At 47.7% G+C, this 15,267-nt stretch overlaps 1 protein-coding gene across 1 annotated transcript in view; it reads right to left on the bottom strand.

The window, feature by feature from the left end:
- The window catches only part of GFPT2 (glutamine-fructose-6-phosphate transaminase 2), a 31,029-nt gene extending 23,928 nt beyond the window's left edge, over positions 1–7,101 (bottom strand). Inside the window, exons 1-5 of the mRNA XM_047075887.1 lie at positions 6,969–7,101; positions 5,516–5,614; positions 4,857–4,982; positions 1,140–1,198; positions 366–500 (exon numbers count right to left, since the gene is read on the bottom strand). Coding sequence (XP_046931843.1) covers positions 366–500; positions 1,140–1,198; positions 4,857–4,982; positions 5,516–5,614; positions 6,969–7,101 — 552 coding nt within the window. The remainder of the gene's footprint in view (positions 1–365; positions 501–1,139; positions 1,199–4,856; positions 4,983–5,515; positions 5,615–6,968) is intronic.
- Positions 7,102–15,267: the final 8,166 nt, after the last annotated feature.

Here is a 15,267-nt window from a genome sequence, read left to right as displayed (position 1 = left end):
ACGGATTCAGAGGGGTTAAGATGGAACAAGCCACTTCTTACTCGATATTTACTACCAAAACCTCAGGATTTCTCTCAGTTCTCCATGATGCAACATCTTAAGGCCAGACATCGTAGACTTTTTTTGTTTTTAGTAACTTCACGCCCAGCACAGAGCCCAATGCGAGGCTGAACTCATGACCCTGAGATTAAGACCTGAGCTAAAATCAAGAGTCAGATACTTAGCCAACTAAGCCATCCAGGCACCACTGTAGTCAAGCCATCTTTAATCCTCAGGTACTTTGCACAAATTCGACTCATAAATGCTACTGAAAAGTGAAGGAATGAAAGGGCGATTTATGTACACAGGTGGCCCTGGTAACTCACCAGCTGCTGAATGACTCTTTCGACCAGTGTTGAAAACGTAATGTCCTCAGTTTCTCTGTTGTCAAACACGTATTTAATCAGCTTGGCGATGGTCTCTGTGTCTGTTTCTGACTCAAACTCATAGCCTTTGCTTTCCTGGAATATTTCGTTGGACAGAGTGTTAGATAACGGTCATTGCATAATGTTGCCCGGCCAGCTCCCTCTCCTCCCTTATGATCCACGCTCACAGTGACTTAAGATAAGAACAAGGAAAACGGGGGGTAAGAAATGTCTGCCAGAATCACATAGCAAGCTGAGTCATTCCAGTATTCCCTGAGATCATCCTGCCTCAGAAGCCTGTCCTCGCCATTAATCTGGACATTGCAAAATAACAGCAGTCAAAATGATCAAATATGTTGAGTCAAACCCACCCACATCCCAACCAACGCCGCAACCTTTTCATACGTGAGACAAACACTGTCTGCCTTCTCACCCCACATTCCATGTGGTGTATGAGTCGATACGTTAGGCAGTGCAGATACTTTAATAAAAGCAAGTTCATGTTCTTTTGATTATGTGAATCTGCGGTGGTCCCTGAGGGACATGCAAATGCCCTGCTATCTTCTGCGAGATCTGGAAAGGTGGCGGAGCCAGGATGAGGTTTATGTCCAATGTGGTGACATGGGTCTTACTCAGCTCCTGCTTTTGCTTCCAGAGGGAAATGAGCTGGTTGGAAAGTTCTGGGGAAGATCGACACCACCTGACTTACATGTTAACCCAGGGGAAGTAGCTTACCAGAAATTTCCTTAGGTCTTTGTAATTTGTGATGATCCCATTATGGATGACAACGAATTCTGGAAGAAAAGTTTGGTGAAGAGAGAAATGCTATGAAAAGGTGAAGTTCAATTCGGAAGTGAAGGACAACGATTTGACAGTCTGAAACTCTCTACAAGCTTTCCTCCCACAGAGACTCCTGTGAGCAAACATCACTTAGCGGTGATGAGAGTGGACGTGTTACCATCTACTACAAGTTATTTTTTATTTATTTAATTTTTTAAACTATTTTTTTTAAACATTTATTTATTTTTGAGAGAAAGAGAGAGAGCACGTGCACGCAAGTGGGGGAGGGGCAGACAGAGAGGGAGACACAGAATGCAAAGCAGGCTCCAGGCTCTGAGCTGTCAGCACAGAGCCCGATGCAGGGCTCAAACTCACGAACCATAAGAACATGACCTGAGCCGAAGTCGGACACTTAACCGACTGAGCCACCCAGGTGCCCCTACGACTACAATTTAAACCTGGGGAAATACACTGCTCTCTTTGGGTTAAAAGCACCTACCAACCTGACTACGCACAGACCTCTGACCTGTGGCCTACAGTATCGTCAAATGTGTTTTGGCATTTATGTCAAATGGGGGATGATGAACACTTCATTATCCAGAAACTAGTTCAGGCATTCTGAAATGGCTTTAGGCTCAATGAGGCCACAAGCTAGCAATCCACACGTGTTCCATTTGATCCACACCACATTGTGAAAAGAGTGAAGTTTGAAATTTTGAATCCTGATTTTCAGGTGCCTGCGTGGCTCCATCAGTTAAGGGTCTGACTTCAGCTCAGGTCATGATCTCACGGTTCATGAGTTTGAGTCCCAGGTTGGGCACTCTGTTGTCAGTGCAGAGCCTGCTTGGGATCCTCTCTCTCTGCCCCTCCCCCATTCTCTCTCTCTAAATAAATAAACTTAAAAATTTCTGGGTGACCCCAGAAATTCTGGCATCTTTGGGCTCACCCCCATTCCTGTATGGCCATCAGCATTTCTCTCTACAGGGTCTGCCTGCTGTGGCTCCTCCCTGCTCCCTGAGCACCAGTAGGGTTCCTTGCCCCCAGCTGGAGGGGGGTGGGGACCCCCTGGCCAACCCTGGAAGAGGGATATGCCTCAGTCACCACTGCATTTCCTCAATAAATAGCTGATGGATAACCTGAAGGTCTAAAAGCAGCCTGAGAGTTTTTCTGGGTAAGGAATTCCCTTTCCTCCTGAGCCTAGATGATAGACCCTTTATCATCCTTGGCATTCAGTAATTCCACCAGGATGCATCTAGAAAGTGGGTGTTCTTCATAAAGATTACTGTTCAGTGAAACTCTGGATCTCTAATTCAGTTTTTGGTCAGTACAGGCTAGTCCTTTACTGTTTTTCTTTGTTTTTATCATAATTTCCTCTCTCTCTCTCTCTCTCCCTCTTTTTTACAGCCTATTGTTATACTTGTGAAGTCACACACAGACTGGAAGGGCTTGAATAGAAAAGCCATTTTCGACAAGTGTGCTGGGCACAGCTGAACTCATTTACGGCTTTACCTATTATTTTTATTTTATTTTATTTTATTTTATTTTATTTTATTTTATTTTATTTTATTTTATTTTATTTTATTTTATTTTATTTTTACTATTTCACTTGTGTTGTTCTCTTCTTAGGGGACACCAGTAACTCACCTATTGGATCTCTATTCACTGTCTCCATATTCATCCACCTCTCCAATAGTTTTCATATTGACTCTGACACAGTTGCTTTATTTTCTTAACCTTGTCCCATTTTTTCATTTAATTGTCTTCTCATCGGTAGTTGGCTTCCTAGAATCTGTGTTTTCTTTACGAATGCTTCTTTGTGTAATTTTCTTGTGCAACGCTGTTGCTGGGTGTAAGTGTTCCTCAAAAATGTGCTCTTCAGTTATCCCTGATGAGTTGCTAAAGACATTCTACGAATCTCTGCTTACTTCTCGTGTTGTTTTCTTTTCAATTACTCACCCTGAGTCAGGGCAGGCATTTTCAAGTTTGGGTGTGGGGCAGGGGGATCTGCTTGGAGCCTCCCTGCTTTGGGGACACAGAATCCCCGACTACACTGAAGTGAGGCTTCACTTTATCACCTAGGGTGGCAACCTCTCAGGGTACATGGTCTTGGTACAGTTTTTCCCACCAGCCCCACTGCTCCAGGTGTCAACCTCTGTATCTGGCTTGAGATTTGGCTGGAATAACATTCTAGGTCCTCAGCACCATGGGGTCTGCTGTCCCCCTCCTGGATGTGGGGCACTGACCCCGGAAGTGGGATGCCCTATGGTTCAAGGCATGGACCAGATCCAAGAATCTGTCCTCACTACCCAAGACCCCGACCACATGGATGCACGTGTAGCCCAGCCCCCAGGGTTCTCTCCAGGTGTTCTGCCGAGCAGGAGGTATGGGGCTCTCCTTCCATTCTCCAGAGGAGTCCTTCCCTTCCAAATTGGGCAGGATGAGCCAGTGTTCCCAGGAGTAAGGGACATTGAGCAGAGAGGTGCCAGTCTCTCCTATGGCCCAACTTCCACGACGATGAACTGCAGTGACTCTTGCCAAGTGTTTAGCTAAAGTTTCCTGCCAATAAGCACTCCTCAACGACTCTGGTGGATCTGATTTCTACTCTACTATGGGGCTTGGTAAGAACTGACACTATGCCAGGGAATGTCTTGGGGTGGGGGTCCCAAGGGACTCCAGAGGTCATTCTCTCTGCCGGTCACCCTCCCCCATCATGCCCAGGGGTGGGTCACTGGGGGCTTCTGACCTAATCAGGCCTAACCTAGAACGGAGACCCACTGGAATCTCCAGACCTACCAGCCCTTCTCTGATGAGAGGGCCTGGGGGTGTCACTGAACAGAACTATCCTGTGGGCCCAGGCATGGGACATGGACCCACGAGCTGGGGCATTTGGGAGAACCAGGGATCCTGCAGCTCACCAAAGAGGGCCTGGTATCCCCGTGACTGCCCTGAGCAGTCACCATGTCCCCACTCTCTGTGGGGTCACTCTCTGTGACCCTAGACCACCGCTTTTTCAGTGGAACTCCAAGGTACTGTGAGCCCAGTTACCATATCTTCTAGTTTTTCAAGGAATAACAAAAGTCTGGACTTTCAGGTTTGGTAATTCTCATATTTAAAAAACATGACGCAAGCCAAGCAGAGGGCTCTGCTGCTTGGAGGGAGGCCCTGGGCTGCCTGCTACAGTCTCTGCTTCTCCAAACCTCAAGCCTTTGGCAGCTGAGGCCTCATGGCAGGGCCCAGGATTGGAGCAGGAACTTCAGACATTAACCAAGATCAGCACTGCCTTGGCTCAAGACCACTCTCCTCTGGGGAAATGAAACCCATCCCTCCCTCGGGCACCCAGCCCTCCAGAACAACACAGTCCCTTGCGGAACAGTGCCCGACTCTTAGACCTCTCATGCTGCCAAGTTGCACTCAGGCTGGGTCTCAGAAGCTGGGAGCAGTCATGGGAAGTCGCCACTGTTTTCCTGTAGAGGCCTGGGTGGGGGTCAGCCCTGCCCAGGAGCCAGGCTGAGTTTGCCTCCTGTCTAAGGCCCAGCGCTATCTGTTTGGATCCTCGGGGAAGATGAGGCAGGGAGAGAAGCATGCCAGTTGGCAGTGGGTGTGGATCCACAGTGGTACAGGTCAAAGCCAGGCAGAACCTTCAGGAAGGGGACGCAGGGCCACGCTACATACCGTTGCCTTTGTCTGAGCGCTGTGGATGGCTGTTGACAGCATTGGGGACACCATGGGTAGCCCAGCGCGTGTGGGCAATGCCAAAGTGGGTCTCAAACTCCACCTTCAAGTCCATGCTGTCTTGTTCTAGAAGCAAGAAAAATAATCATTGACACAGTACTGTTATGGTGAGGTGGCATCATTACATGGACACACCTCAGCCACGTCAAAAGCACATCCCACCTTGGACTGCAAAGGCCCCACCCTGGGGATTTCTGCCAGATCCCTGCTGTAGTTTACTTAGTGCTTATCAGTAACCTAAGTCACCAGCCAAAATGAGCTTACTTTAAAAAGAATATTATAGATCATGACTATAAATGGAAAAACAGTATCATTTGCCAGAAAAATTAAAATAAATACATATGTACTAAATATTAAAAAAAATTCTCATGCACCATCTCCTAGAAAAACAAAAAACCCCAGACAACCAACCCCCCCCAAACAAAACAAAAACAAAAACAAATCCCACACTCTGAGAAACACAGTTTTATGATGTAGGCTTAACTCTCCTTCTATTTATCCATGCTTGGATAAGTGAATATTTTTAGTCTCAAATGCTATTGGAATAAAAGACTTTAAACTGACCCATGCTGCTTTGACTGGGCATGTGTCCCACTTACTGTAAAGTTCTTCATCAAGAGCCTTGACATTTCCTCTTTTCTTGACCAGCTGGATATGTCTTTCTTTGACTTCATTATTATTTCCATCGATTGCCACACCTGTGGGACACACATGATTTTTTTTTTCCTTTTTTTTTTTTTTGCATTGGGATTTGTTTGGTCTCCTGCACTTTGTTACAGAGTACAACCCAGGGTGAGGGCTGCACAGTGCTGTGGATTTGTCCGTTCCCGTTGGCCAGGCTTGCAGCCTGGAAGAGAACTACACAGCGTTCAGGATGTCAATTCAGCAAGATTATGATGTAGCAGCAAACAGGGGAGGCGCACCTGGGGCCTGGGCTGTGGCCGTCTCACCTGGCTTTGAACCAGGGTGCATCCCTGGGAGCCTGCCTGTGAAGGAGGTTCCTCCACGCCCACCACTGAAGGTGGCGGGCTCGCTTGAGGGCACTGATGGTGCCATGCCCTCTGCTGACATCCCTACTGCATTAGTGTTCCTAAGATCCTTCATCTGACATGCTTTCCGTTAAGAATGAACAGGAGGGGAGCCTGGGTGGTTCAGTCGGTTAAGCATCTGACTCTTGGTTTTGACTCAGGTCGTGATCTCTCAGTTAGTGAGTTCCAACCCTGAGCAGGGCTCTGTGCTGACAGGGTGGAACCTGCTCTGGATTCTGTCTCCCTCCCTCTCTGCCCCTCCCCCACTTGTGCTGTTTCTGTCTCTCTCCAGATAAACTATACAAAAAAAAAAAAAAAAAAGAATTAACGGGGATATGAAAGTATCTGGCTCCCCCTTTCTCCTAAGGCTGCTTAATTAAAAATGGGAAGTGGACTAAATATCCACCAGTCAGATGGATGAAGAGGTAAACTCTGAGACAGTCACCCAGGGGACGATTGTGCAGCCACTGAGCAAGATCCTTAGGAAGAGTTTAGGATAACAGGAGATGTGGGAGATAAATGAAAACAGGACATAAAATTACAATTCTATAGTTACGATCAGGTTAAAAACAAAAAGTAGCTACGTGTGACACCCCCACATCCCCATACCACCCCAACATATGCACAGCAGTGACCAGCAGAGGGACATGAAGATATTGATGGGAGAGCTTTGGTAGAGATTTTTTTTTTTTTTACCGTTATCTCTTCTTTCTCCTGTTCTCTAGTTTCCTTATTTTTTTAAAAAAACTTTTAATGTTTTTTTTATGTATTTTTGACAGACAGAAATGGAGCATGAGTGGGGGAAGGGCAGAAAGAGAGGGAGATAGAATTCAAAGCAGGTTCCAGGCTCCGAGCTGTCAGCACAGAGCCCAACGTGGGGTTTGAACTCACCAACCATGAGATCATGACCTGAGCTGAAGTTGGGCACTTAACCCACTGAGCCACCCAGGCGCTCCTCCTTTTCTCTAGTTCTCAAGTGACAGAAACAAGCGTTGTATCTATGAGGGCAGTCTGCGGGGCCTACCTGCCGAGTCATAGCCTCTGTACTCAAGCCTCTGCAGGCCCTTGATGAGGGTTTCAAAAATCTCCTTCCTCGTCCGGGGGACTCTGTAGTTCATGTAGGCGAAGATTCCTGTTGACAGAGGGGGAACCAACATGTTTGTAAATCACTCGGTTGATGTTGAGGGAAAAAAAATGGTTCTGGGGATGCCCACCCAGCTGGCATCCCGGGAGGCCTTCCCAGCTGCGTGCGTGGCCTTCCCCTGACATAGCCGAAAACGGTGTGCTCCCCTCTGCTTCTGGAAGGACAGCCCCAGCAAGCAGCCCAGCCAGGGACGAGAAGTCTTGCGTAGCATGTGAAGAACGAATTCGTACGCCTTGGCCTTGTGATTTCATCGCAGAGAATTTCTCCTACGGACGCAGTGACGTGACCTGGCTTTCACCATGGCAACATTTATAACAGCAAAGATCAGCCAAACCACCCAACCACCTAGGGACATCTTGAGGTCCCAACCCATGTGGATTCCTTGATTTGCACAGAATATGCCCGGGAAGGGTCCTAAGGAGGTCACAGCAGGTGAAGGAGGCTGCAGCAGGTGAAGACAGGGGTTGAGGCCTTTACTCCTTCCTGCTCAGCCCAGTTGCCTGGAGCTTTAGCATCAATAAATGCTACTTTCGCAACAGTAAAACCAAAATCATCTCTTGGCCCCTGGAGAATCCCTACCTTCAAGGGAGGCCTGCACTCCAAGATTTTATTTGGCTTTATTCTCCATATTTGTATTTCGAAATAACATTTTCCCTAATAGGAAGTAACAGCCGTCACACTGGCTCTCTCTAAGCTGCTCCACTCCCTCCCTGATTAAGACTATGGACCCTTGGTCTGTCTCTGTCCTGCCCTGCGAGTTCCCTACCCTGACGTCCCTCTGTCCTTCTGTCCTCCCTGCTCCACTTGGGAAAACCTGCCGTCCTCAAAGCTCAGCTCTGACCCCGCCCCCCCCCCCCCAGCAGGCTTGTTCAGGCCCCAGCCTCCCCGGTTTTGGGCCACCCCAGTGCTCTTGCATCCTGAGACATCTTCATCCGCCAACAAGGACACAGGCTGGCACTTCTATTTTTTCATTTCTCACTGTGTCTTGGCATACCGTCCTTATTCAATAAATGCATGTGAAATAGAACGACTGTAAATCTGCATTAATCAGGGAAGCAAGAGTATAGATCATGAACAATACTGGCCTTCAGGAATATTTATAACTCATCTTTTTTTTTAAGTTTATTTATTTTGAGAGAGACAGAGAGAGTGAGATGGGGGGGTAGGAGAGAGAGAGAGAGAGGGAGAGAGAGATACTAAGCAGGCTTTGCACTATCACCACAGAGCCCGACATGGGGCTCGAACCCATGAACTGTGAGATCATGACCTGAGCCAAAACCAAGAGTCAGACGCTTAACCAACTGAGCCACCCAGGGTACCCCATAGTAACTCATCTTATTGAGAACTCACTATGTGCCAGGCACTGGGCCAACTGTTCCCATACAGGTGTCAATCAAAGTTCAGAGGCTGTATCTACCATTACCTCCCTTTACTTTCTAGAACAGAAGCTTGGGAGGCTGTGACTGGGAACCAAGGAGACCTGACCTTAGGACTTAAATGCTCCTAACCACCAGGCAGGGCTTCCTCAGGGATGAATGGAGTTAAAAGGTTTATTTTCCAAATTTTAATGATTTGATTAAAAAAATTTCTTTAATGTTATTTTTGAGAGAGAGAGAGCACAAGCAGGGGAGGGACAGAGGGCGAGGGAGACACAGAAACTGAAATAGGCTCCAGGCTATGAGCTTTCATCACAGAGCCCGGACGCGGGGCTCAAACTCACGAACCGTGACATCATGACCTGAGCTAAAGTTGGACGCTTAACTGACTGAGTCACTCAGGCACCCAATGATTTGATTTTTTAATTTTCCTACTGTTTTTCTGGGATGCTGGAAAGGTCTGACCAGGATTAAAAATTTGCCAGATATCTGCACCCCCACGTTCATTGCAGCATTATTTACAATAACCAACACATAGAAACAACCCAAGTGTCCATCCACAGATGGATGGATAAATATTTACAATGGAATATCATTTGGCCATAAAAAAGAAGAAAATCCTGCCATTGCAACAACATGGATGGCACTTGAGGGCATTATACTGCATGAAATAAATCAGACAGAAGAAAGACAAATACTGTATGATCTCATACGTGGAATCTGAAAAAAACCAAACTCATTGATACAGAGATCAGATTGGTGGCCGCCAGAGGCGGAGGAGTAGGAGATGGGAGAATTAGGCAAAGATGGTCAAAAGGTATAAACTTCCAGTTATAAGATAAGTAAGTCCTGAGGATGTAATGGACAACATGCTGACTATAGTTAACAATACTGTGTTGTACATTTGAAAGATGCAAAGAGAGTAGCTCCTTAAAGTTCTCATCAGGAGGGGGGCATCTAGGTAGCTCAGTGTTGGTTAAGTATCTGACTTGGGCTCAGGTCATGATCTCACGGTCCATGAGTTTGAGCCCCGCATGGGGCTCTGTGCTGACAGTGTGGAGCCTGCTTGGGATTTCCTCTCTCCCTCTCTGCCCCTTCCATGCTCTCTCTCTCTCTCTCAAATATAAATAAATAAACTTAAAAAAAAAAAGTTCTCATCAGGAGGAGAAAATGTTAACTGTATGAAGTGATGGTTGTTTAACCTTATTGTGGTGATCATTTCACCATATATACATACAGCAAAGCATTGAGTACACCTAAAACTTTTACAGTGTTACATGTCAATTATATCTCAATAAAACTGGGGGGGGGGGGAAGGGGGAAAATGCCAAAGATGAACCACAGAGAGGACAACCTGCCTGAGGGCTGACCACAATTATACACAAAACCTCCTGTAATATCTCCAGTCATTAAGAAGATTAGGTTCAAATCAGTATAGTGTATCTGAATGAATGACAAAATGTCCATTAAAGGAATGCTGCATCCCTAAGCAGTGAGTAGGGTCACATTATATGAACATTTAATTTGCTAAAATTCATTCTTCTAGACGTAGACAAAAGAGAGGCGATGAAATTCAGAGGTGCTAAAAATGGTAATTTGAGGGGCACCTGGCTGGCTCAGTTGGTTAAGCATCTGACTTCAGCTCAGGTTGTGATCTCATGGTTCGGAAGTTCGAGCCCCGCGTCGGGCTCTGTGCTGACAGCTCAGAGCCTGGAGCCTGCTTCAGATTCCGTGTCTCCCTCTCTCTCTGCCCCTCCCCTGTTCACGCTCTGTCTCTCTTTCCTTCAAAAATAAATGAACATTAAAAAAATTTTTTAGGGGCGCCTGGGTGGCGCAGTCGGTTAAGCGTCCGACTTCACCCAGGTCACGATCTCGCGGTCCGTGGGTTCGAGCCCCGCGTCGGGCTCTGGGCTGATGGCTCAGAGCCTGGAGCCTGTTTCCAATTCTGTGTCTCCCTCTCTCTCTGCCCCTCCCCCGTTCATGCTCTGTCTCTCTCTGTCCCAAAAATAAATAAAAAAAAACGTTGAAAAAAAAATTTTTTTTAATGCTATTTTTCATTCTTACGTCCTGTGTGTTACCATACACAGTATATATTTGCACACAAGTATTAAAGTGCAGAATTTCTATATAATTTCTTTTATTATTTATTTTTGAGAGAGAGAGAGACAGAGCACAGTGGGGTAGGGGCAGAGAGAGGAAGAGACACAGAATCCAAAGCAGGCTCCAGGCTCCAAGCTGTCAGCACAGAGCCCAATGCGGGTCTCCAACCCGTGAATTGCAAGATCATGACCTGAGCCAAAGTCGGACGCTTAACTGACTAAGCCACCCACGTGCTCCCAGAATTTCTCTATAAAAAACATGAACACTGTGCTTTCTGAGCAGTTACAGATGCTTTCTTTTTAAAATGGCTAAGGGTAATTTTGGTGGTCAGCTATTTTTGTCTTCCTGGCTGACACTAGATCAGGTGAGAGGCGTTGAGTGTAAGGCCTTGTGTATAGTCGGGGCACCTCCCCAGCGAAGGCGCCTGTCCCCACAGGGCTGCTGAGCGTTTGGGTCACAGGAGTTCACACTTTACCCTACACTTCAGACCTCAACACATCTGGGCAGATGATGTATTTTTGTCACCTTGCTCATTAAAAAAAAACAACCGAATAGTTACCTTCTAATGGAAATACTATAAAATTTTGAACAGTTCCATTCAGATATAAGTCACATACCTTAATATTCTCCCATTTCAATTGTACAGTTCAGTGGTTTTCAGTACAGTTGATCATTGAACAACACAGGTTTGAAGTGCTCGGGTGGACTTTTTTTGATAACTTCAGTACTGTACTGTGAATATCTTCTTCTCTTCCTTATGCTTTTCTTCATAACATTTTCTTTTCCCTAGCTCACTTTATTGTAAGAACACAGTATAGACTCCATAGAACATACAAAATATGTGTTACTGTTTATTGGTGAGACTTCCGATCAACAGTAAGTTATTAGTAGCTGGGTTTGGGGGGAGTCAAAAGTTATCTGGAGATTTTCGACTGTGTGGAGTGTTGGTGCCCCTAACTCCCCAATTGTTCGAGGGTCAACTCTGTGTTCACAGAGCTGTCCAACCATCACTACAATCTATGTTCAGGTGAAACTTTTCTTTCTTTCTTTCTTTCTTTTTTTTTTTTTTGCTGTTTATTTATTTTTTGAGAGGGGGGAGGGGCAGAGAGAGAGACAAAGACAGAGACAGAGGATCCAAAGCGGGGCTCTGTGCTGACAGCAGTGAGCCCGACGCAGAGCTTAAACTCATGAACTGTGACATCATGACCTGAGCCGAAGTCAGATGCTCAACCAACTAAGCCACCCAGGTGTCCCCAGGTGAAACTTCATAACATTAATTTTTATAATCTCTGTGTGGGTGAAACTTTTCATAATATTAATTATTCTGCAAAATATCAAAGTTCTCGGGGGGGGGGGGAGGGGAGGGGAACGTGGTCAAATTCCAGTCACTGTAAAGACCACAGAGCTACGTGAGACAATTCTGTCTGATCATTTTTGGAGTCTTCCCTGGCATCCCGGGAATCCTTCTAGAATTACAGCTGCGCCTCACGAAGGGGAGCTGACAGGCATTGCAGATGACTTGAAGGCCCCTGTACAAACTCTGGAAAGGTTTTAAATCTGAGATACTTTCATGAGAGTGCTCTAGGGCCTCTGTTGTCCACCTGTCTCCTGCAACTCCCCTTCTCCGGGCCGGCCAGCAGTCTGAACTCCTGTCAGGCATGTATGTTCTTCAAGTGTGTCTCTGGCTCTCAGATCCAGAGTAGCCTTCTTGGTGGGAATGTGGGGGTGCTGCTGCCAGAGCCCCAGCGGCGGCTGGGCTGGTTAAAGCGCCCTTGTCCTGAGGACCACCAGCTGTGTCCACACCCAGCCACTTGGGCACAGTTTGGGAGAATATTCTGGGGGGGCGGGGGGCGGGGGGGGCAGCTGCCAGGAGTGGTTTCCGAGGTCTTTGCGCAAGAAGGCATAAATCTAATTTCAACATAAAATCTCTTGCATGCTGACATCTATTCAATAAGCTCTTTCATTAAACTAAGCACCATCTCTCTCCCCTTGCAGCTCTCCCTCTTGGCAGGCTTCTCCCTGCACTCTACTGAGATGAAGTAAATAAAACGGCCTTGACACCATGCTCTTACTATTTAAAAAAAATTTGGGGCGCCTGGGTGGTGGCTCAGTCGGTCAAGCGTCTGACTTCGGCTCAGGTCATGATCTCACAGTTCGTGAGTTCAAGCCCCGCGTCAGGCTCTGTGCTGACAGCTTGGAGCCCGGAGCCTGCTTTGGATTCTGTGTCTCCCTCTCTCTCTCTGCCCCCGCCCCGCCCCCCCCCCCGGCTTGTGTTCTGTCTTTCTCTCAAAAATAAACATCAAAAAAAGATTTTTTTAAATGTTTATTGATTTTTGAAGGAGAGAGAGACAGGGTATGAATGGGGGAGGGGCAGAGAGTGAGGGAGACACAGAATCCGAAATAGGCGCCAGGCCCTGAGCTGTCAGCACAGAGCCTGATGTGGGGCTCGAACTCACAAACCGCGAGATCATGACCAGAGCCAAAGTCGGACGCTCAACCGACCAAGCCACCCAGGTGCCCAAAAGATTTTTTTTTTTTTAATTTAAGAAATGGAATAAAACTGCTTTTCTCAGGCATTTCTTTTGCCATGCACGTCAGAATTCCTGTCTGGAATCCCTTGCATCTGTAAAAAGAACAGCAGTGAGGATCCATTTTTCACCTATGAGATCAGCAAAGATCCAAGAGTTTGACAAGAAGCAAGAGTTTAAATTTGTGCACCCTTTTTGGGAGGCAATTTGGCAATCTTTCAAAATTAAAAATGTACACATCTGTTGGCCAGAGCTGTTGCTAGGAACGTATCCAACAGATAACTCCACAGTGGGGTATGTGTGAGTGCAGGAGGATGGTTGCTCAGTGCTGGAGACTGGGGACAGCCTGCTGTGTGGCAGGGACCAGGGAAGTGGCAGCGCAGCCATGTGGTGGGGCCCCTGTGGGACCATAGGCAAGTGGCCTTCCATAGAGAATGAAGTGAAGCTCGGTGTTTTCCTGGAAAACAAGCTACATCTCCAAGATGTGTCAGGGCAGAAAGCAGCTCACAGAACAGGAGTAAATTATGCAAGGAGGGGTGGGGAGACACGTATTTCTGGAAGGGCACCCGAGACCTGGGCGGGGGTGGGGGCAGTGGTTGCCCCTGAGGAGGGGACTGGATGTAGGGCAGAAACTTCCTTTCCACTCCACATGTGCTCTTTGTAAGGTTACAATATTTTGCCACGTGCCCATACATTCTATTTTACCATGTGCGGCTCTATGAATGAAATATTGGGGGGTATGGGATTGTCATCCAGCCCAGTCTGACTTTGCAGACTTCTCCATGACTCCCCAGTCCCGCTCACCCAGAAGAACGATGGCCACAAGGAGGGAAAACTCTGCCTGAGCACACCTTCCCATGTATAAAAGGGCGGGCTCAGGGTCACCCAGGGGTGTTCCCACTTCTGGGTAGTGTGAGGTGCCCACGTAGAAAATGCGGGGGATGCACAGGAAGCCAATACTTTCAGAACCTTATCTTGTCTGATCCTCATGACGTCCTGTGCCAAGGCTGTGGTTCCCCTGGACAGACAGAGTACCTCTGGCTCTTGTAGTGAGTCACAGCCGGGTTTATCTGAGTGACTGCAGGTTGTCTCCCTGGTGCTCCCCCCAAATCAGCATAAGCCCTGTCTTATGGTCCTACCCCCAAGGAGTGAGAAATAGCTCCCATAGAGGTGACTTGGTTTTTGGGGGGAGATGCCCACCCTGATGAAAAAACCTCTGAGCTCCCCTGGTGGGGTCCAGGCCATGCTGCCATGCCCTCTCTCGCTCCCTGGGAGACTCCTTCTTGGCCCCCACCAGACATTCCTGCTTCTGACTCCACTTTCTCTGCCCCTCCGGGTCACGGCAACTACAGCAAGTCTGGCTCCTCCTGTGTCCCTCCCTCCCTTGCACAGGCAAGACGGTAAGATCCCTCCTGAGGTGGCTTAAAGAAATGCCTAGCCTTGGGACAGAGGCCACTCTGGCCCAACCACCCCAGCTCAGCACCTGCCCCGTGCCCACACCCCACTCTGGCATCCAGAGCTTCCAAACAGCTTCCCAGGGCCCTACTCTTAAATCACATGGGGAAAGTGAGTGAAAAGGAGAAAAGCCAAATTAAACCCCAGGAAAAGCTCCAGATGGAGGCAGGATGGAGACTAGTGGCCCCTCTGCCTGGCTCACCTTGGGGTCTTGGGGGATCCAACACACCCTCTGCAAACAGCATGGAAGATCATACTGGAACTCAGGATGAAAGGCACCACAATGAGGTCCTTCCATGCAGGCAGGGGACTCTCAGCCTCGGAGTGAAGATGACGACAATGATCAAATCGGGAGGCCAAGTCCCCCGGACACATAGCCAAAACTGAGAGCACCAAACTCCTAGAATCTTCTTTATAACCCTTGGAATGCCTGGGGTGGCGGAGAGGAGCAGGGGCTATTTGAGGCCTGGAGGATGAGGGAAGAGGTCAAATTCACAGTGGGCAGGCTGGGGTCTGTATTATGAATCTGTGACTACAGTTTTGGAAAATCTCTCCTTCCCTCTAGGCATTAGCTTCCCAATGAAAGGCCTGCCCTCACTGTAAGTGAGGGTGGACAGTTCGAGGCAGAGATCCAGCCTGCATCCCCCAAGGGTTAGGGGCTCACTCCACGGGTGCACATTACCACCCAGCCAGCTGGGCAACCCCCGCCCCCCCCCCAGG

The sequence above is a fragment of the Lynx rufus genome, unplaced genomic scaffold (genome assembly GCF_022079265.1).
Source record: "Lynx rufus isolate CCGP_SWC_20201006 ecotype Redwood Valley unplaced genomic scaffold, mLynRuf1.p SCAF_1, whole genome shotgun sequence".
Lineage (NCBI taxonomy): Eukaryota > Metazoa > Chordata > Mammalia > Carnivora > Felidae > Lynx > Lynx rufus.
This window is presented reverse-complemented; position numbering and strand designations above follow the sequence as displayed.